This window comes from Toxorhynchites rutilus, chromosome 3, assembly GCF_029784135.1.
Source record: "Toxorhynchites rutilus septentrionalis strain SRP chromosome 3, ASM2978413v1, whole genome shotgun sequence".
NCBI lineage: Eukaryota > Metazoa > Arthropoda > Insecta > Diptera > Culicidae > Toxorhynchites > Toxorhynchites rutilus.
The window spans coordinates 280,483,156-280,504,170 of record NC_073746.1 but is presented as its reverse complement, the minus strand read 5'-3'; the positions used below and the strand labels follow the sequence as shown (position 1 = coordinate 280,504,170).

At 40.3% G+C, this 21,015-nt stretch overlaps 2 protein-coding genes across 10 annotated transcripts in view; one reads left to right on the top strand and one right to left on the bottom strand.

The window, feature by feature from the left end:
• LOC129780636 (growth hormone-regulated TBC protein 1-A) overlaps nt 1–21,015 on the bottom strand; it is a 198,083-nt gene that overhangs the window by 84,115 nt on the left and 92,953 nt on the right. The window contains exon 8 of one of the 5 annotated variants that reach the window (XR_008743980.1): nt 8,398–8,469. The exons of the other annotated variants lie outside the window; for them this stretch is intronic. The gene's annotated coding sequence lies outside the window, so the exon portion shown is untranslated. The remainder of the gene's footprint in view (nt 1–8,397; nt 8,470–21,015) is intronic. 5 annotated transcript variants of the gene reach the window in all.
• LOC129780637 (protein tipE) overlaps nt 1–21,015 on the top strand; it is a 101,306-nt gene that overhangs the window by 54,820 nt on the left and 25,471 nt on the right. For all 5 annotated transcript variants that reach the window (XM_055789131.1, XM_055789130.1, XM_055789128.1 and 2 more), the window contains one exon: nt 16,694–21,015. This exon is cut by the window's right edge and continues 25,471 nt beyond it. In XM_055789131.1, coding sequence (XP_055645106.1) covers nt 16,694–16,763 — 70 coding nt within the window. In that variant the 3' untranslated portion in view covers nt 16,764–21,015. The remainder of the gene's footprint in view (nt 1–16,693) is intronic.

Below are 21,015 nucleotides of genomic sequence, written 5' to 3'. Positions count from 1 at the left end.
ATGTCCTTCTTTTCTGGAATGTCATAAGGTTGTTCCGAGTGGCATTCCAACAAGCAGAAAAAGGTTGCTAACAGAAACGGTACCGTAGTTTTCCGGATGAATATGCAAAATAAGTATAGTGAATTTTATATAAAATTTGTTTATGGCTTAGATACCAGCCAAAATCCGTGTATGGCGAGAAAATGTACATACATTGCCATGAACTGGAAATTGCTGAGAGATTATATCATCTGTTGATTTACCTGCTTTATTGTTCCTGTAGTTTCTTGTGGCTGGTGAAATAAAGCTGCAAGTTTGCATTCGCAAACGCATGGTACGTTTTTTTACAATTCTGGGACATTATAAGCGTCAAAAAAAAATCTTAACTGTATGCTAGAGATGTGCCATCCGCTCATGAGCTGTTCCGAAAAATCGACTCTTTAAAGTCAGTTGACACGGAACAGCTCGCAAAAAACAGCTCTTCAGCTCACTTTGATAATGATGCACAAGGAAAAAGAGCTGTATAATTGCAGAGAATGTGTGAGCTGTAAGATTCAAATGAACTGTCCGCCTCTCGCTCTTCGTGTTATGACATCAGTTCAGTTTCATTTGTTCCTTGTCTTTTCAACTGTTATATTTGCGTTGACGGCATTGAGCTTTGTTTACCAGTTTAGGAGGCGCCAAAAATAATAATTGACTTTCAGGCAGAATGAACACGTTTTTAAAATAAAAATTATGAATGAAAATTAACTTATGTGTATCAAATTTTCAACTATTTCAACGAAAAACACTACGTTTACAGGCGGTGAAAAAAACTCCTAAGAAAATTGTTTTTGAAGACAACTTTATATTATAATAAAAACTAATAAATAAGTCGGAAATGTATAGACAAATGGTTAAACAACAGTCAGGAATACGTGTTTCAAGTAATTTAATAACATGGTGTGAAAAATTTCATTTAAATTTGAACATTTTAAAACTGGCTTCGTGTCTTCTAATCTGATAAAGATTACACTATCGAGTTTGGCATCCAAATTGAAAGTCGCCACCAGACGTCGACACTGACTACTGAGTTGAAGAGCTGTTCATAAAGAACAGCTCTTTTAGATGAGCTGCCCTAAAGATTTGCAATTTCGCTTGCACACTGAGCACATCCATCTCCTTAGAGGCTGCTGGTGTAGAATCGTCTGCCGTCTTTAGTGACGTATGATATTTCGTGTTATTTTGACCGGTTGTCTCAGAGTGCACATTGAGACAACCATCTCCCTTCTTATTTCGTCGAACATCGTTGCGTTCAGGTTCTGCTTCTAGCGATAGATCCATTTACTGAAGGTGGCCAGGTTGATCTTTGAAAACGACTTCCGATGTTGTGCCCAGTTAAGCTTGATGGTCGGTGGTAGTTTGACGAAAAGCTGATATAACAAAGCCACGTTGTAGTTATACTCTTCCAAACCGCATGATTTAAACGTAGCACAGAATTTCCTGCTCGCTCACCGCGAAATCCACTAGCGTTTTTGGACGGTCTTTCCTAATCGCTGGGAATATGCTTATTGTCGTGATTAGAGAATGCACAATGACTTCTGGTTGACCGTACAACATTCTCAGCGTATTTAAAACCCCTCGAACGTTTCCAAAATGCATCAGCCTGCACTTGACTGCTTCGTAGGCTTTCCCCTTCAAACAATCGAAGCAAGTTCTCCTCTTCTGTGAATCCACACATAGCTGTCGTACTATTGAGCATAGATAAGAAGATCCGGATTGCCGGAAAATGTAGGCAAGTCCCATGGAACAGGTTGCCGTGCTGCGATTCGAAAACTTGAAAGACTTGAGAGGCAATGAAGGCATGATCTGAGCTGCTCATCATGATGAGCTGGATTGCACGCCTCATACACTGTATGCTGCCTTAGTAGATTACTGTCTACAGTTGTTCTCTCATCTGAATATACGTACGAGGGTGCATTCTAGAAATTACACTGCGCTTTGCTGTTGGGTGGGAGCAGTGTTATGTATAGCCACAAAGAAATGGAAATCTTAAAATCAAAACCATTCATTTTCAATAAAATTTTAGTACAGAATCTTTGCTTAATTTTCTAGAAAACCATAAATGCCGTTGGTGTCAATCATTTGCATGCTAGTTTTATTCCCGGGTTCCCGGAAAAAATCACACCCGAAAACAACCGCTCAGAAAAGGGTAAGGTCACAAGTAGGCAAGCAAGAATTGATTGGTACTTTATAAAAAACACTTCCGCACGGTGAGATCTGTTTGGTTCGGGTGATTACCCTGTTAAAAGTAGTAAACACGAGAGAGACCAAATTTCTGCACGGGAGACTGCAGGTTATGTTTCAGGAGGTTACATTAAGCCATTTTGTCCATCGCCGACACAATAAACTCCATGGTCACAGTTCTAGAAGCCGCCATTATACCATACACCAGAAGACTGCCGCTGTCGTGTTTTAATGTGGGAAACAAATACTGAACCTGGAGCACCCATCCTGGTTTCCTCCCCACCATCTGTCTTCCATCCGATTCAAAGAGATTGGTTTTCGTCTCATCCGTAAAAAGGACTCCTTAGGTCAGTTTACATATGCCTTAGCAAACTCTAGTCGTTTTTTCATATTCACTTTTGAGATGGAAGACTTTTTACAGCCAACACGACCTCTCAGATTGTTCCTGTATGCTACTCTCCGATCAGTGTCTGCGCTGACAAGTACCAGCTACCAGCTACTTCGGGAGTCAATTTGGGATGTTTGTTTTAGGGGTTCTTCGAAATGTTCGTACAATTACCCGTTCATCATCAGAAGACAGGATCCGTTAGTGTCCTCTACCCGAGAGATTTTCCTTGGTTCCTTTTTTCACTTGTTTATGATTTTCTTTAATGTAGAGTGGGTTCTTCCGACAGCAGCTGCTATTTCCCGCAATGTATTTCCTCGACAAGTCTTACTTGTTACCATTGTACGTGTAACAATATCTATTTATTCCCTTTAACTTGCCATTTTCAAAACTCAGTGAAACACAGGCTCGATTCCTTATCCTCGTTCAAAGGGGACTTCGCCCTCATTACATTGACCTCAGAATAAATTTGGATAAACGAGTTATTTTTTCTGGGAAGCATTTATACCCATGAAGTTTTTCCCGCGCCACAATATTTCTAGCCTACTTGTGACATTACACTTTTTTTCTGAGCGGTTGTTTCGGTTGCAGTTGTTTCTGGGGCGATTCGGCCACGGTCACTTCATGACAATGCTCAGCCTCATGTTGCAAAATTTGTGAGAGAATGTTTGAAAACACTCAAACGGTGTTTTATCACGCCAGTCGTAATCTACCTCTGATTGTTGTTTGTTCCGAAGGGTGCATCACTATTCGACATCTTGCGAGTTATGAATGACATTTGACAACTGCTAAAGAGATGAAAAGGTGTAGTGTCTGTTAATAGGTAACACTTCTATTTATCGATTTATATGAAAAGTTAAGCTCAACTCATCAAAAGATCACCATTTTTCTGCGGAATTGAAACGCTTCCCAAAGACGGCAGGATGTAATTACTGGTGATGAACAGAACATTGAACCGTCAATTAACTTGTCGACTTACATAGCTGGTTAGTGCTAGCCGTGCTTGTCGATGCAAATTCTATCATATCATGGAGGTTTATTACCACAGAAACAAAACAAAAATGGGGAAGTGAGTGAGATCTCTGCTCGTGTCACAGCTGAAGCCAGACAGAAGGATACCTCGCATAAAAACATTATTCGTAATGAAATAACGACCGCTGTTCATTTATGTGGCCTTATACGTTAAAGTCACGAAAAGCAAACTACACACACACATGTAGGCGTACACAAAGCTAGATATCGGACTAGGGACGATAACAGTGAAACACAGGGGGTTGATAGGAGGCCTGGAGGTTGGTGTACAACAATCGGAAAAATGAAATCAATGATGAAGACTTGGCGGTTGTTTTCGGTCAACCCTTGCCACCAATATTCATATGTGTAGCGATGGTTTCCATGGCGGAAATGGTGAATTGTTACGGCATTTTCCTCCTCTTCATTCTCGATTGTGAAGGGTGGTAACCCTCCCGCCAGGGGAACGTTTTTGGGTCAAGATTGGGATCGTTTCGTTGGCATTTCGCGTGCAGACGATTATTGTAGGCCTCCGCTGGGCGTTCAGTCGTCACTTTTGCGTCACTTCACGGAATCCAGGTGAAAGTTTGTGGGTGAGAGCATAGCGTGGCAGTGCATAATTTTGCCACAATGACCCCCATACCTCCATCATGCCCTCATCATTTTTCCACATTAAGTGGATTGGAAATTATGCGTTGTCAGTACGGGTTGAACCTTTCAAAGTCGGCGAACTTACTTCAGGAAAGTGTTTGTGCATGCGGATCTGACCCATGCTGGAAAGGGAGAGTTCGTGCTCAAGTGATAATTTTGCACTGATTATGTGAACGATAGTGAGTTATAGGGGCCGTGTTTGCTGCACCTTCTCGAAGAGACGTAACATGCAAATTACATAAAATCACTTTTTATCGGTACACACGGGTTAAGGTTACGGGCACCATGTGTGTTCTGAAACTGTATAGGCGACATTAGGGGAGTACTCATTATATGCATGTCACGAGTGCATTTTCATCTTTGTCGTTTGATTCGTAAAAATCTTGTTTGCAACACTGTTGTAATCTAAAGATGACGATACGCGTTCGTCAGTTCGTTATAATGTTACCTTCGAGAAAGAAGATTGCTCTGTCAGCTCTGGCGAAGACTGATTGCAAGATTGAACTAATTTATTCAGATGCAGTAAACATCTTCCTTTATTATCACTGCAGGGAAAAGGCACAATGAAATAGTAATAGTAAAGTTGTAAAGGTGAAAAAGTACCAAAAATTGTCAAAAAAAAACATAAATATTCATTATTCATTAAAACGTTTTCCTTTCACCTTCAAGGTAAAGGCCGGAATAACACGACTATGCTAGCAGAAATCCAATCATCTAAATATTATAATCTGGAATCACCGCCTATTTCTCAGCAGCGCTACTACTGGCTCATTTAGAAATTTTTTGACATCAGTATGTTTATGTTTCACTTTTTCAACGGTGGAAGTCCGTCTTGTTTACCAAAGTTATTTATGATGGAATCCGAGAGAAGAAAATTGATTGAGAAGTGTCAAGCGCTGAAAATTCGGCTCGGTTAGTTATAACAATTGCAATCTCGTTTCCAGGAACACGCATAGAATCCGTCATCACGTCGTCCAATTTCCGATTTCGTGTTCTGGCCACTAAGTTTTGTTGAAGCTTATAATTTGTGTGCTGGACGGTTTGTTTGGTTTTTTGTAGGCTCCGGACGGTTCTTCTTTTTAAATTGTATTCCAGGGAAACATTAAGAGATGCTACACATGGTTGATCTGGACTCAACTATTTTAGGCAAGAGACCCAAATGGGTCTATATGATTGAGTACCCTTGGTACTCAATCATGGTATCGCGGGTCACAAGAAATGAATAATTAAAGAAGGGTAGTGTCCAAGACACGAACGCATTGTTAACTCAGGACATCTGAATTATAACCGGCGATGAACAAACATTATACAAATGCATTAATTAAACTCTTTAGAACAAATGAGAACCAGAACATTATTGAGAAGTGCTACCGAATGACAAGGGCCAATGAGTGAATGTCTTCACTGAGTGAGGAGTGCGAACGTTGCGCTAAGCAATAAAACGCCAATTTGGGCAGATTTTCAAATTAACTCTCAGAATAACCATGTACTGTTGATATCTTGCTGTCTAAAGCGACACTGAAACGCTGAACTTACTTAATATCGAAGTAGTTTTCTAATATCTCTTAGCAAAATTACATTTACAAAGTTCCAAAGAGCAAAAAAAACAACGCTTCAAAAATATTCAGAACGGCAATAGAAAACCCCAACCGAATTGGGTGTGTGGTGGAATGGTGGCGTCGACAGCAACCGCTTCGGAATAAATTTTCACCTGCATTTTTCCACCGAAGAACGCAGCTCTTATCGCTGAAAAATATCTTCTTCACATTCGGGTTGAGACGAGGTGCACTTTGCAGCCACTTTTAACCCGTAAATAATGCACGAATTCACGAAAATTTATTGATCGATCGGAAGTGGTCACCAATCAGTTGTTCACGATTTATCATTCATCCTGCTAGCGACCAGATGGCAGCGGTTGCGAAGCTTTCTAGATTGCCCTCCTCAAGGCCGAGTGTTTGGTTTAGTTTCCAAAATTGACCTATTTTCAAGGCCAGATGCGAATGAACTGAGAAAGTCTGAGAGTCTCAGGAAACCTCTATAATTCAAAACACCATCATCATTACATCATCATTCTCCTACATTTGTTTTTTTATTACATTTTGTAGAATCAGTTGAAGATTGAGTGATTCATGATTCATTCCTGCGAGAACGAGAACGCACGATTTACAGTGTCAGACGAAACATTAAGACCACTGCTGAAGTAGAAAGTGGCAAACTTTGAGAAAAAATAAACCAATCCAGTGCTTCAATTCATTTATAATAATTTTTTTGCATTGTTCGAAGAAATTTATAACATCTGTAGTTAAACAATAGTCATCCAATAAAAAATGCGATTGAAGCATACTTAGCAACTAAAATGACGCGACAAAAATTATGACCGGTTTTAAAATTCATGGTAAAAAATCAGAACAAGAAAATTCGTACCGTGAAATGCTTCTAGGGTTAGTACTTGGTCGTGTAACTTTTGTTACGCATCACTTCACGCACCTGGTTCGGCATGGATTCCTCCAGCTTCTGGCACGTGGAGACCGGAATGGCGTACCAACAACCTTGGATCCTATCCCACAGTTGCTGCTTATTCTTCGACTTCTCCGTGTACATCGACCTTTTCACGATCCCCCATAGGTTCTCTATAGGGTTCAGATCTGGTGACTGCGCTGGACACTCCATGACGTCGACTTTGTTATCCTGGAACTACTTTTTGACGGTCTTGGCGATCTTGGTTCGGATCGTTATCCTGTATGAACTGCCGTTTCAGGGGCATCTCCTTTTCGGCGTGTGGCAACATAAAATCCCTTAGGATTTGGTCGTAGAGGACTGATCCATGATCTTATCCACCCAGTACAGGGTGCCAACCCCGTACCAGGAGAAGCAACCCCACACCATAATGTTCTCTCCTCCATGCTTGAATGTCTCCGTGGTATATTGTGGCATGAAAGCGAAGCTTATGGGGCGATGGACCTAAGTTTTTCCGTCCCAGCCGATAAGGTTTACCTCGTCTCATCCGATCACAGTATATTTCGCCACTGCTTTTCCTTCTCCGGACCGATCCAATCGAAGTGGTCAGCATCGGGACCATCTGGGCGCTTTTACCGCCTAGCCCCTGCTCCACCAGCCGCCGCTGTACTGTCCGGGAACTCACGGACAAATCCGGTTCGTCCCGGATCCTTTTCGAGGCCTTGAAGGGATATTTCTTGGAGGCTAGCTTTATGGCAGAGTCATCCTTCGCTGCCGTTTTCCTTGGGCGTCCAGTCGTTTCGAGTTTTTTGCGGCCGTGGAGGGCATTAAATACGAAGGTTTTGGATCGTCCCAATTACTCTGCGATTTTGCGTTGGCTGCTGCCTGCCTTGGACATTTTGCGGATGACCAAATATTTCATGTATGGCCGCTGTGTTTCCGTGCGATTATGCGTGCGACCCATTTTTCGTTGACTGAAACTAGAACTTTACGTACTTCTTGTTTACATGATAAATACTTTCCAGGATCCGAAAAATACAAAATACTGAGAAACAATCAATTTTCTTTAAAAGTTTGTCGAAACAACACTCGAAACAGCCGGAACGAGAAACTGGTCCTAAATTTTGTCGCACTGGTTTTCAACTTTTTACAGCTTTCTTTCTTTCTTTGTTTTTAAGAGGCTTTAAACTTTGCAGTTCATTCGCCTCTAATTTTACAGCTATCAGTGCGTCTTGCTAAAACGGGTTACTTTGATTGCGTTAAACTTGCGGTTTTCAAAGTTGTTTTACTAGTGCTCGCCGTTAGGTTTCACATATACTATGATTGAATTGGCATTTAAAATTAATTTGATAAGGAAATAAGAGCGACAGAAATAACCGCAGAGAAAAAAGCGTAATGTCACAGCAGCCTACTAGAAATATTCTGACGCGGAAAAAACATCAAGGATATAAATGCCACACGGATAAAAGCGCAAGTTCCGTTTTGTTTCACATTCTTTGTGTGGACACCGACTGGACAACATCGTTGCTGGACGGGCTGGACGGCGAGGGATCGAGTGCCTTTCTCAAGGCAAGAGGGCGAAGGTGGTAGCGCTGGAGTAGAATAGAGTAGAGTTTTCAAAGGGCCTTTCTCAAGGCTAGAGACGAATGAACTGCAAAAGTTTAAAGTCTCTATAATACAATACCTACCTTCCTTCCTCCGCTTTGTTTTGTTCCGGTTCCGTTGTGTTTCTTGCGGAGCCCAAATTGTCTGTCAGTAAGCTATACAGTGATCAAATAGATAAACGGGAAACAATGATTTTCACAATACAATACACAATATTTTTCAAAACAGCATTAAATCGATCCGCTATTCCTTAATGATCTATTTCATCAAATTCTTTCTAAAAATCTAATGAAATTTGAACGAGAAAAGTGTCAGATGCCCGTCATCCGGTATCCCAGGTAATACACCTATCATCCAGATCTGGGCGACGGGGTGACGAACATGTTAATCTAACATTTCCAAAAATAGCATAATGTCTAAACCAAAATATATATAATTGTGGAAATTTCTTCAGATAATGGTACAATAGTTTTGATTTGCATTGAATGATATATTTCGAAACAAAAATTAACCGGGCAAACATAATGCACCAGGCAACCGTATGTCATCCTTACCGTTTCAAAATAACCATGCAGTCAGTGGAACACAGGTTTGCTTGCGAGAGACCGCTGCTTTCGACGGGGGCTCGGCAGCCGACTCGGATCGCGCCACCTCGGCAGCTTGGAGCCGCCTCGAATCCTTATTCTAGTAAATGGGAACATCCCCCATTACATGGACCACAACATAAATTTCACGCGACGAGATATCACGCGAATGAAATCACGACCTACATTCAATCCCTTAAACGAAGCTTTCGTCGAAACCTCACGATTATTCCTAAGGTTTCGACGAAAGCTTGGTTTAAGGGATTGAATGTAGGTCGTGATTTCATTCGCGTGATATCTCGGCTTATGTCCAATCACTACAACCTAAACGCGCATCTCTATCGCATTGGGCTCGCAGCAAACAATCTTTGTGATTGTGGCGATGGCTACCACGACATCGAGCATGTTGTCTGGTCGTGTATCCGGTTCCATGCTGCTCGCTCTCAGCTCTCTAGAGCACTGAGAGCAAAAGGCAGACAATCGGATATCCCCGTCCGGGATATCTTAGGTAGCCGTGATCCTGATCTTCTGCTTCATCTATACCTGTTCCTCAGAAACGCCGATGTCAACGTTTAATGATGTTTCCTTCGTTGTGTCCCTGTTTCATATCCCTCCTATCCGATCTATAAACTTTTACTTAGTCGCGGCAATACATACACACACTCTTTACAGATACACGGGCCAAAGGTTGTGCAGTCCACTGATCATTCAACAAGAGCCAAAGGTTGTACCGCTCATGACAACTCTACACGAACTGATGATTGCGCCGGCTAGTGACCATTCTATCCTGGATTCCTCGAGTCGAGAAAGACGTACCACGCTAGATATGGGGTACAGACTAGGGAGCGTTGCTGATTAATGGTCAGCTGCATCCCAATAGGAAGTAGCCCGTGTCGGGCACACGTATAGAGCATCGAAGACTGCAACATACCAATTATGAGAACACTTGTAATACTAACCTCGAGCCAACCGCGAGTAATCGGTTACATATTACTAACATAGTTGTAAGACAAAATTTGTCAAAATATTGGACTCCCGGCCCCGTCAGGCTAACGCCACATGTGCCTTAATAAAAAATATATTTTGGGAAAAAAAAAATAAATTTCATTACGAAAAATTAATTCATAATAATCAAAATTAATAATTTTTTCCGTGTGTCATTTATACTCATGATGTTGTTTTCGTTTCAGAATATTTCTAATAGACTGTTGTGGAATTACGCTTTTTTCTCTGCGGTTATTTCTATTGTTCTTTTTTCCTTCGCGATTTTTTTGTTTTCAAAGCAATGTTTGAGCCATGAAAAAAAGTTTTTGGGTCAATAAGAAAGAAACATCACTCACTACTTCCAACAATGGAAGAGAGGAGCTCTCTAAAAAAATCATACTAGAACCGACCAGGAGGAGTGCTATAGTAGAATGAGCTTCGTGATTCTAACTGAAGCAAGCTTTAAAATGTATATACTCTTATAGAGCGTAATGTACATGAAAACGGCCTGATATGTAATCACGATATGTATAGACTCGATTTTCATTAATGACGGAGGTTAATTTCCATAATAGCTGGAAAATATCCCTCCTGAAAGAATACAAAAAAAAGGCCCTTTGTCAAATGCTGTATAACGTAGCACAAACGTTATCGAAATCTAAATTTAGAAAAGAAGAAATGCGATATCATTGTGTTGCGTTTTTTTCTCTTCGTACAATGTAGCTAGAAAATGTAAATACACTGTACCGGAACCTGAAATAAAACATGTTCCGCTAGAATTCGTACAAATGGAAACAATTGGAACATCCTTCCCACCCATCACCCACCTTCGTTCACCGGAAACATTGATAAGCAATACCTGTCGTGGCGCGAATAAATCAATACGATTGTCACTATCCGTTACCACGGAAGCTTTCGATGACAGTCGCGGTCGATCAGTCTGTTGTTCGTTTCAACGCGAATGATTATTTGTGGGTATGCTACCATCGATATTGTACAATCGCACAGCGATAAACATAAACTTTCGTTGACAATTAATAGGAACTGTTTTCGCCTAATGCAATAGCACAATTCCAATGTATGTTTTCACAATAATGAACCAATAATTATAATTGAATGGTCCTCATTGTCAGTGCTAGTGTGAGGTGATTCTTTTTTGTGAGCTTCAAGCTTCCAAGCAGACTTTGCTGCTCTAAATCCCCTTCATTTAATCTTCATTAGAATTTTAAACCTCGGCATGCAGCCCACCCTAAAAGCGATCCATATTTTCCACCATCCCCACACCACCCGAAACATATACTGTGTGGAGAAACATTCGATCGAAAATTTCTTTCGCGAAGATTTGCGCTCTTTACGACCGTGTCATTATAATATTTCTTGTCATTTCCCGTGTTGTTCCCGTCGACGGCTTCGTCTTCGGCAGCCCGCTTCCACTTCCTTTGGGGGTTATCGGGTGCCCCAAGTGATAACGAAGCAGTTGTCCCATAACTCTGTCTGTCGTGAGATTGATGGTACGAGATTTAGCATATTATCTAAATATTGGAAACTTTGGATGGGGAAGAGGGAGAGCAGTCATCGAAAGTATGTAGGGTTGCCAAAATGGATAGGTAATGTTGAGAAACTTGTGTGTCGATTTTTTTTCACTGTAATATTATGAGGATGATAGAATTTGTAGTTGAGGATTTTTCGATAAACAGAGAAAACTAAAAAATTGTGCGTTTCAATAATTTCCCTATTACAGCGGATGACCACATTATTATACCAGGTGTATGCATATGAAGTCGATTTGTTTTCCATTTAAATACACGTTTATTATTGTTGAATGATTTAAAATATAGGCGAATCTAGCCAGAAAGTCGCATACGGATTCTCCGGGTGGTCTTCGGGCTTATCAATTCAAAAGGGGGAATAGGCTCTGTGTAGTGCACGAATCTGTGTGCTCGTACTGTTTAGTCCTGATCACAAGCCGGCCAATTCCTTCCCCATGTTCAACACCTGTAACGCTTCTAGAAGTATTCCTTATTTCCCTGAGTTCCACGGTCAATGGTCGGTGCTTGCAATTTTTCAAGCTGCTACCGATAGTTCGATATGTTGTCTTCTAATTGACCTCATTCGAGCGCCGTTTGTCGATGGACAATTCGGGCCACGTTGGCGCTCGGTGTAGACTGCGTTGGTCAAAACGGGACAGCTGGAAAATGTTATTTCCCGAGTTAGGAAAGCTTTCAGAATACAATTCACAGTTCACACTCAAGAGTTTTTCTCTCAGCTCAGTATTGATGCCGGCATTGGGGTACAAATAGAAAATCGAAAATCGAGCACATCGTGAAAATTGTCCAATTTCAAACGTTTATTGCTCAGTCATTTTATGATGGATTGATGAAATTTTTGCGTCAATCGATTTGGGCACTCCATAAAAATTTTTTATATTGAAGAAAATAATATATGTCATGAAAATAACTATCGAACAACTGAAACATCTCAACCACTATCCTAACGAAAATACCCACTTCTGATTGGTCGAAATTGACGACACATGCGGCGGGTCCCCAACAGAGACATCAAAACCAAGCTGTCTGGTGGAAATCAGCATTGCAAATACATGAAAGTAAGGGGTGTATTTAGTAATCCCCGATTTTTGAAATTAATCGTTCATCAGCTAATCGAATACTTTTCACCAGTTTGTTATTAGATACGATTAATCGCCCCAAATAATCGATTAATTGATTAATCGTCACACTGAGAGAATGAATTCGCTAGACTAATATTTCTCATTTGCTAGAAAGCCATCTGAAATCAAAAAAGTATTCATCCGGTCTGAAAATCAATTATTATCTTTTACGCTCCCCTAAACTCGTAAACGAAGCTCAATTCGCGTTGACGGCATTGAGTTCCGTTTACCAGTTAGGGGAGCGTCAAAGATTATGATTGATTTTCAGGATAAAACTACAGCAGCCGTACGTTTTTTTTCACTGGGTTTGGATCGATTAATCCACGTAAGGAGTATTTGCTCCCACCGAAATGTGTTCCCTAACAGAAACATTAAAACCAAGCTGCCTGGGGGAAGTCGACATTGCAAATACATGAAAGTATGGGAAACTTTTGTTCCTACAAAAAATGTATTCCCTAACAGAGACATCGAAACTAAACTGCCTGGGGGAAATGGACATTACAAATACATTAAAGTAAGGGGGACTATTGTTCCTACCGAAGTGTGTTCGCTAACAGAGAAATCAAAACCAAGCTGTCTGGTGGAAATCGGCATTGAAAATACATAAAAGTAGGGGGAGTATTTGCTCCTACCGAAATGTGTTCCCTAACAGAGACATCAAAACCAAGCTGCTTGGGGGAAGTCGACATTACAAATACATGAAAGTAAGAGGAGCTTTTGTTCCTACCGAAATGTATTCCCTAACAGAGACATTAAAACCAAGGTGCCTGGGGGAAATCGGCATTGCAAATAGATGCAAGTCGGGGGCATTTTTATATTGCAAGTAAGGTGAGTGATACGATTGATTCTAGCAAATAAAATTTAAATTTGGTACTTTAATGTTGGTTGCTTCGTGAAATTTCATATCAATGACCGTTCGTGTATTGTGAAAAGTTTAGCCTAAGTTTAAGTGTAAAATTGTATATGGTAGTAGTTGTGTTGAAAAAAGACTTGATATATGAAACAATTTATTTCAATTTTCATAAATAAAAACCAAAGTGTGTTCCCGCTCGAAAACGGGTCGTTTGGTTTAAGCTGTCTGTTTTGTTGTTTTCATTTTCACCCCAGGAAAGTTTATACGGCGAGAAAAATTAGAGATGTGAAGAAATATTAGAAAACGTAATTTCCCATATGCTCTACATATAGTATTAAGTGTTGTTAGTCCAAATGAAATGCGCATTGGGTTGAATAAACACTCAACAAGAAAGTAGAAGTTATAAAAGAAAATTACCTTTTCCATTTCAAACATGTTCTCTCATGTTTTTACTGATGAGAAAAATTGATAATTGTGTTCGCTATTGGTAATTATCTTATATTACATTGGTGAGTTTTTTTTTCAGAGGGCGGTTTTATATCGTTCTGCTTCGGTATCTTTTATCTGATACGCACCATCCAATGACTGTTTACCATCCTTCTGTCACCATCTTTCGGTAAACACTGGTGGAGTGAACAAACAATACCCAACAACCAAACAAAACGGTCCTTTTCAGGACCACCAAATCATTATCAAAGAGTTTAACGATGTAATTCTTCAAACATATCTAAAATCAACAGATAGCCTAACGGAATCCTACGTCAACTATGCGGTCGTGTCACGGACACAACCCTCCTGTGACTTTTTTGCGCCATCAGCCTTCACTCCTTCACGCCGTCATCGGAGATGTTGGAACTGTACGCATCTTAGCCCTACACGATATCCCAAACTTTTAGCAGTCGCCGCAGCAGCACTTCTCGTTCTGGGCATCAACCAAGTGCAGCAGAAGAACGTGCTCGTTAATGATCTTTACTGCATTATTTAACATGTGGAAAAGCTGCAACTTCAGGATCCTTCGGCGCGACAAAGGATCTGGATCGCGCAGGCAGCAGTGTGATCGCCTCTTCGAAAAGAAAGAATAGTTTCGAAGACGAGCTGTATGCAAGGATAAGGATGATGGAGAGTGTTTTGTATTATTGCTTCAAACGCGTACTTGATATTGTTTTTCGAGCGTTTTCAAATATAAAGCCGGAATCACAAGACCAGTTATATAACGGAATTAGTTAAATGTACAAAACAAGTCTTTATATCACAATGCAAATAATTTATGGTTCTTTTCAAATACGCTACAGTTTTGATGAATTAGCGTACTTTTCTTCGGACCTTTCTTCGTGGCCATTTAATTCCACGATCTCTTCATGTCTGCAGCATCCGAGTCACTTTGGCACCCTTCTTCAATTTCCGCTTGGCAATTGTCCAATATTTTTTGATCGGGAGGAATCGGGGACAACTGGGAGGATTAAGGTCATTTTCAATGTAATCGAATCTATTGTCACGGTACCACTGAAGCACTTCTCGACTGTAGTGACAGCTTGCAAAATCTGGACAAAACATTACCGAATTTTCACGAGCCTTAATAAACGGAAGGGGACGTTTCTGCAGGCACTCTTCCCTATACATTTTTTAAGTCCATTGTCTTGTTTGTGACGAGAACCATGGTTTTCTGTTCATAGCTGCAAATCCCGGGATAAATCAAGAACTTTCTGGAAAATTTATCAGCGAAAAGCCTTCTAGAATTTCAGGCCTAGGATCTGTCCAAAATTCATCTTCACGTATGTTCCGTTATCCATCAGCATATATCCTTCGTACTTCGTCAAAACATTGTTGTACAACTTTCGAGCGCGTCTTTTGGCCAGCCAGATTTTGCTTTAGCGTCCTGTTTGGTTGCTTGTAGGCACGGAAATTACGATAACCTTCTCGCCTACGGATTCTCCGAGTGGTACTTTCGATAGAGTTATACGAGAGTCACTATTTATATTTCGGGAATAGGAACAAAAACAAATAGTTAAGCTGCGAATATATTTTTATTGTTTCTCAAAGTACTTTGCGCTGAAACCAATTTTCAAAGCATTTATTCCAATCGACACGAGCCTTTTTTTTGAGCGATTGTCAAATTATGTGGGATCCAACGTGAACATAATTTTCGCACAACTAAGTGTTCATGTAAAATCGCATATATGCTGGTGGAACTAATGCTTAGGGATGCCTCAATCTCACAATAGGTTACATGACGATCTTGCTTAATCATTTCGTGCACAGCATCGATGTTTTCTGGCACTACAGTCGATTTTGGACGACCTTCACGAAACTCGTCGGACAGCGAACTACGACCACGATTGAATTCACTATACCAGCGATACACAATGGTTTTTGATGGAGCTTCATCGCCAAAAGTCAAATTAAGTTGATTGACGCACTCTTGTTGTGATAATCCACGTCGAAAGTCGTAAAAAATCATCGCACGAAAATGTTCACGATTCAGTTCCACTTTTATGCCGAGACCAAACTTTCAACTAAATATAAAATAAACAAATAGCGTCCGTATGACAAAATGTTCTGAGTACGTATATCGTCAAAAATGTCAAACTTTACGATGGAACCGTCAGATGGACTCACATGACATCAGTGTTGCCAATTCCCGAAATATAAATAGTGACCCTCATAGTAGTGTAGTATTAGAGTAGTCCGAGAGTATCGGGTTTGCCTTAATTGGTCTCAATACCTTCAACTCCAGCTTCCGATCGTAAATTCCACTACGACGCGTCCTCTGATACATCCGAATAAGAGATGTACGTTCACGGAAACGTTTCAGCATATCATACACTGCCGGTGAAACGGTGATATTTGTATCGTAGAAAAATACAGGTTTTCCAAACAATTTGCTATCAAAAATTTGCAGATACAGATACAGTGTTATATTATTTCTTAAATGGTTTCAATTTCACATTATTCTATAAAAAATGTATTAAAAATAGTTTAAAGGTGGGTGTTTTTGATATTAAATCAAATTTTTGAGCAAGTTTTTAACGGCGTATTTAATATGTTATTTTTCCTAGATATTTCATTACTACTTCGTCGAACATTATATTTTAATCAAACAATTGGATTTCGGGTTTTTATTTTAAAAACAGCAACCATACATCCTTAAAAACATGAATGATTTTACAGGGTGTATTTTATGTGTTCATCAGTGGAATATTTGACTCCACTTCCAGAGTAATATAATGTCTTAAGCAATCAAAAAGTCTATAGCTCAACTAATAGCAACGCTTTTTTCTTCCTTTTTCCAGCGATTCGTCGATATCGACACGGGTGGATATGCTGACGCCTGCGATCGAGGTGTACAAGCCACCCCTCTGACACAAAGACGACACCCTGGAGAGCAACCTCGGGAATCCATCGACCAGTAGCGATCTATGACGAGGTGCACTGTTGCTGACGGTACGCTTCTGCTGAGCAGTCGTCATCACCATCCTGCTGACTCTTCGAACATGTTCTGGCCATGGATGCATGCGTGTGGGGCATCTATTGGTAAGTTTTACTACTTCTCGGTCAATCATTTTGCCTGGGAAGCCGATGTCGAGCAAGCTGTGATATGATGAACGGTCTAGCGCCCTACATACTCAACACATGGCAACAGGCACTTCACGTATGCGGACGGGTGTTCCACACACACACACACACACACACACACACACACACACGTTAGTGTCGTAAACGTGTAACGAGATACAGCGCAACGCATGGGAAAGATACATTGTAAGCGAGAAAAAATATAATTTAAGTGAGCTAGTTATTGCCAAGTGTAAAACTATACGAGAGTATGCTCCTATTGCCACTTGGGTTTGCCTCGAAACTTGGGCCTCATCGCAGGACGATGAGGCTATCGGTTTCCTTGGCTCGTTCTGGTGGATTCAATGACGACGATGACGACGACGACGATGATGATGATGGTGATGGGGTCGACCCTGACATTTGCTCCAAACAATGTGTGGGATTGGAAGCACGGCAGGCAGGAAACTAGTTCGGTTGGCTGAGGACTTATTGTCGAGATATGGAGCAGTAATCATAATAATGAACATGAATACGAGGAAATGGAATGGTTGTTTGTGCGTAGGGTTTCCAGCCAACGTGAGGGAAGCAGCGTATGTTTTGTCACTCTCGAGCTGAGTTTTGTTTTTCTCATGAAATCGTTAGTGGGAAGCGGGTTCTCTAGTGGTTCAGATCCAGATACCCACAACGTTCCTTTACAAATTCATGTATGCGACAATGAATCCCCACGATGTTTGTCGACTTCTCACGCTGACTGACATTTCAGTAATCAAATACAAGCTTTATTCGGGTCACTGGCACCCTTACTGGCGCCGTCATCGTCATCATCGTCCCCGTCTCGGATGCTCAGAAGCTGCAAAGCGCAACTGGAAATGAACAGCTTTAATAAAAGTTGCGTACGGAGGCCATGTTGTTAGTTGTGCTTCAATTTGGGGGTTAGATTAAAAAAGCAGGCCAAGCTGGCGTAACGGAATCAATAGAAGCCGTGGGTGAGGAAAACTGCTGCAGTACCAGAGCAGAACTATAGATACTGTCTCTTTTGGGTGTCAAATTAAGCAACAAATCATTATTTATTAGGAATAAAACCAATTGAAAATAGTGAAAAAACAGTAATCATAGAAAAAAAAACCGGCAGAAATAAAGTCGTAAGAGAACTTTATATATAGACAGAGAAAAAGATGCTGAAGTTGAAAACATTTAACCCGTAGACAACTAGGATGGATGTAGATTAAGTAGGATTAAACAAGGTAACTAATATATGAGAACAGAAAATGACTACCAAGTAACGCATTATAGCTTACAAGAGTAAGTGACAACAAAAAAAAAGCAAACAAAAATATAAAAAAGTAAGCAAACTGAAAACCCCATTCTTTTAGCTATTTTTTTCTATCGTCGACATGTAGCGGGTGTAGTGTAGTGGGCGAATTAGGAACAATCGAAATTTTGCTTGCCTTGGACAGGGGAAGGGTCAGACAAAATTGAAGACAGCAATAATTATGTAGGATTGGCTTTCTAGCAACAAAATTCAATAACTTAACGATTAATTATTCGATTTCTGAATTACGGTTTTTGTGTATCGTTGAATGTGAAACCGTTTAGAGCCGTACTGTAAGATGCCAGTGTGGTTAGTTGCAATATTTTCTGTTAATTTCACGATGCAAACAATGTAATTGAGAGCCTTTACACTAGTAACTGCCAAAGCCACACACACAAACATTAGAAGAAGAAAAAACTAGGACAAGTGAAATGCATTACACATCAACTGGAATGTCGCTCACCGAGACAAAGAAACCACACAACGGGAGGCGAAGATTCGCGAGGAGCTACGTTGATTTTTTCAAGGATACGGGTCTAGGCGATATGTTTAGCATGAGTTTGAGAGGTTTGTATAATAATGCTGAACAAGGAGTGTAGGCTAGCAATCCTGTTATGTTTAACGTTTAGAGTTCAAAATCAACAATTGGACAGTAACATTTCGTAAATAATCGCTGAGATCAAGAATAACAGTGTAGTTTTGCGCGGTGGCGATATCCTAACCAAAGGGGTTTTACCAAGGTTCGATTACTGCTAGTTAAAAAAAAGACCAACAGTGCTGCGGTCACTTCGAAACTGTGCTCAACAGATTTTTAACCCTTCGAAACAAACCATAGGATGATGAACAGTTTACATACTTTAATGAGAAATCCAACATCTCACGCATGCCAACAAATGAGGTCCGAAGTCCATCCCAGAACGTCTCGCCCACCAAAATGAAGCGTACCATATCGGAAAACCTTGCCATAGCCAGACGAATCTTTTCACAAACGATCGAAATGAGATTTTTATATCCCTCACGAGTTAAAAGGGCATGCCCCTCAGGGGAGTGAAAACAATTATTATATCACGTGCGCTCGCGCTCGCTCTCATCATTTGTGTAGCACATCCTTTACGAGCGTGTGCCCCTCTGTGGAACCATCCGTTGTTCAATTCCGGTTCCCGTTGTGTGCTCGCTTGCCATACGCACACGCACGGGGCGATGGGACCAAGTTTGGTGATACTAAATGAATTTTATGAAATCAGTTCCTTGCCCTCCGTTAAAAACTTTTCAGGTTTCGTTAAAGCTTATAGATTCATATTTTGTGCGATGTTTCTTATTTTATGTGCTATTTATATATAGTGCGAGAAAAACCTATAAGCTATGGAGGCGAATGAACTGCAAAGTTTAAAGCCTCTTAAAAACAAAGAAACGAAACCTATAAGCGCATATACTTTTTTTGATTAGGCATGTGATCAAAATGTATGTGCGCAACATCTCCAAGTTTTTTTTGAGGAGTTTCAAGTCCATAACTCTGATTGATCGGTTCAAAATCTGACACAGAACATAATGACAGCGACAAAATAGTATCAATCTGATGCTCATCATTCGAAAACTTAAGGTGCCCTATTTTAACATGACATAAAATTTGAAATGTTCTATCAGCGGAACTAGAACATTTATTCAGGCATTTATCGAAATTGAAAACATTGGACAAGTGACATTGGAATATAGAATAGGTTTCATGACTTAGAGAAGTGTCTGATTCCCCAAAATATGAAAAAAAAAAAAGAAAAAGAAGCTTCTTAACTGCAATAATTTTTTGTTGAGTAACGTATACGTGATAATGTTTGCATCATTGAGCAATCTCTGTATACTTTTGTCGATTATTTCGATCTAAGAAAATCTTTGATGAAAATTAGTTTTTTAGTGTACAGTGTTGGAAATATAAAAGTAAATAGCATTACGTAAAGTACTATTTTATGATTTTTTTTTAAATTCACTGCAATTTGTATGCAAATTGTGCTTTGGGCCATTGTCCTGTTGGAAAATATAGCCTTTCTTATTCATTTTCCTGAGTGAGTTTTCCTCCAAGACCTTGACTTAGGATTCACTGGACATCTTTCCATCGATCTTCACAAGATTGTCCACCCCATTCCAGGAAAAAAAGCCCCACACAAGCAGTGATTCTCCTCCTTGTTTAACTGTTGCTTCAGTAAATTTGGATAACAGACGCTCAGACTTCAGGCAACGAGTTCGCTGACGTTTCTTCGTGTTTTTTAGCTCAAACTTACTCTCATCGGTCCAAACAATCTTCTTCTAAATGTCAGTAAGGCGGGAAGCATATTTCTTTGCGAAATCCAGGCGTTTTTTGGTATTAGCTTTCTGCAGTAATGGCTTTTTCTGTTTGAAGAAGCGCTGTAGACCTTATGTTGAGGCCCAACTCTTTTTTATGATTATCGAAATCACTCTGATCGAAATCTGCGATTGCACGATAGCTCACATTCGCTTTCACTTCGGAAACGATCAGTTTCCGAATTTCCATCGACATTTGGCCCTATATCTTATGTTTCTACCTTTCTCACGATACCGAAAATGAAGCTTGACGAACAAACAACACAATATTTTGGCAAATACGAGATCGAATGATCCAACCTTGTTTACCTTTTATTTTCCGACAGTATGCAGTAATAAGCAATGTAGTTGTATTTGTTGCATCAAGCTATGTCGACTACAGTGTTGCCACATTTTTATCTGTACCAGTTG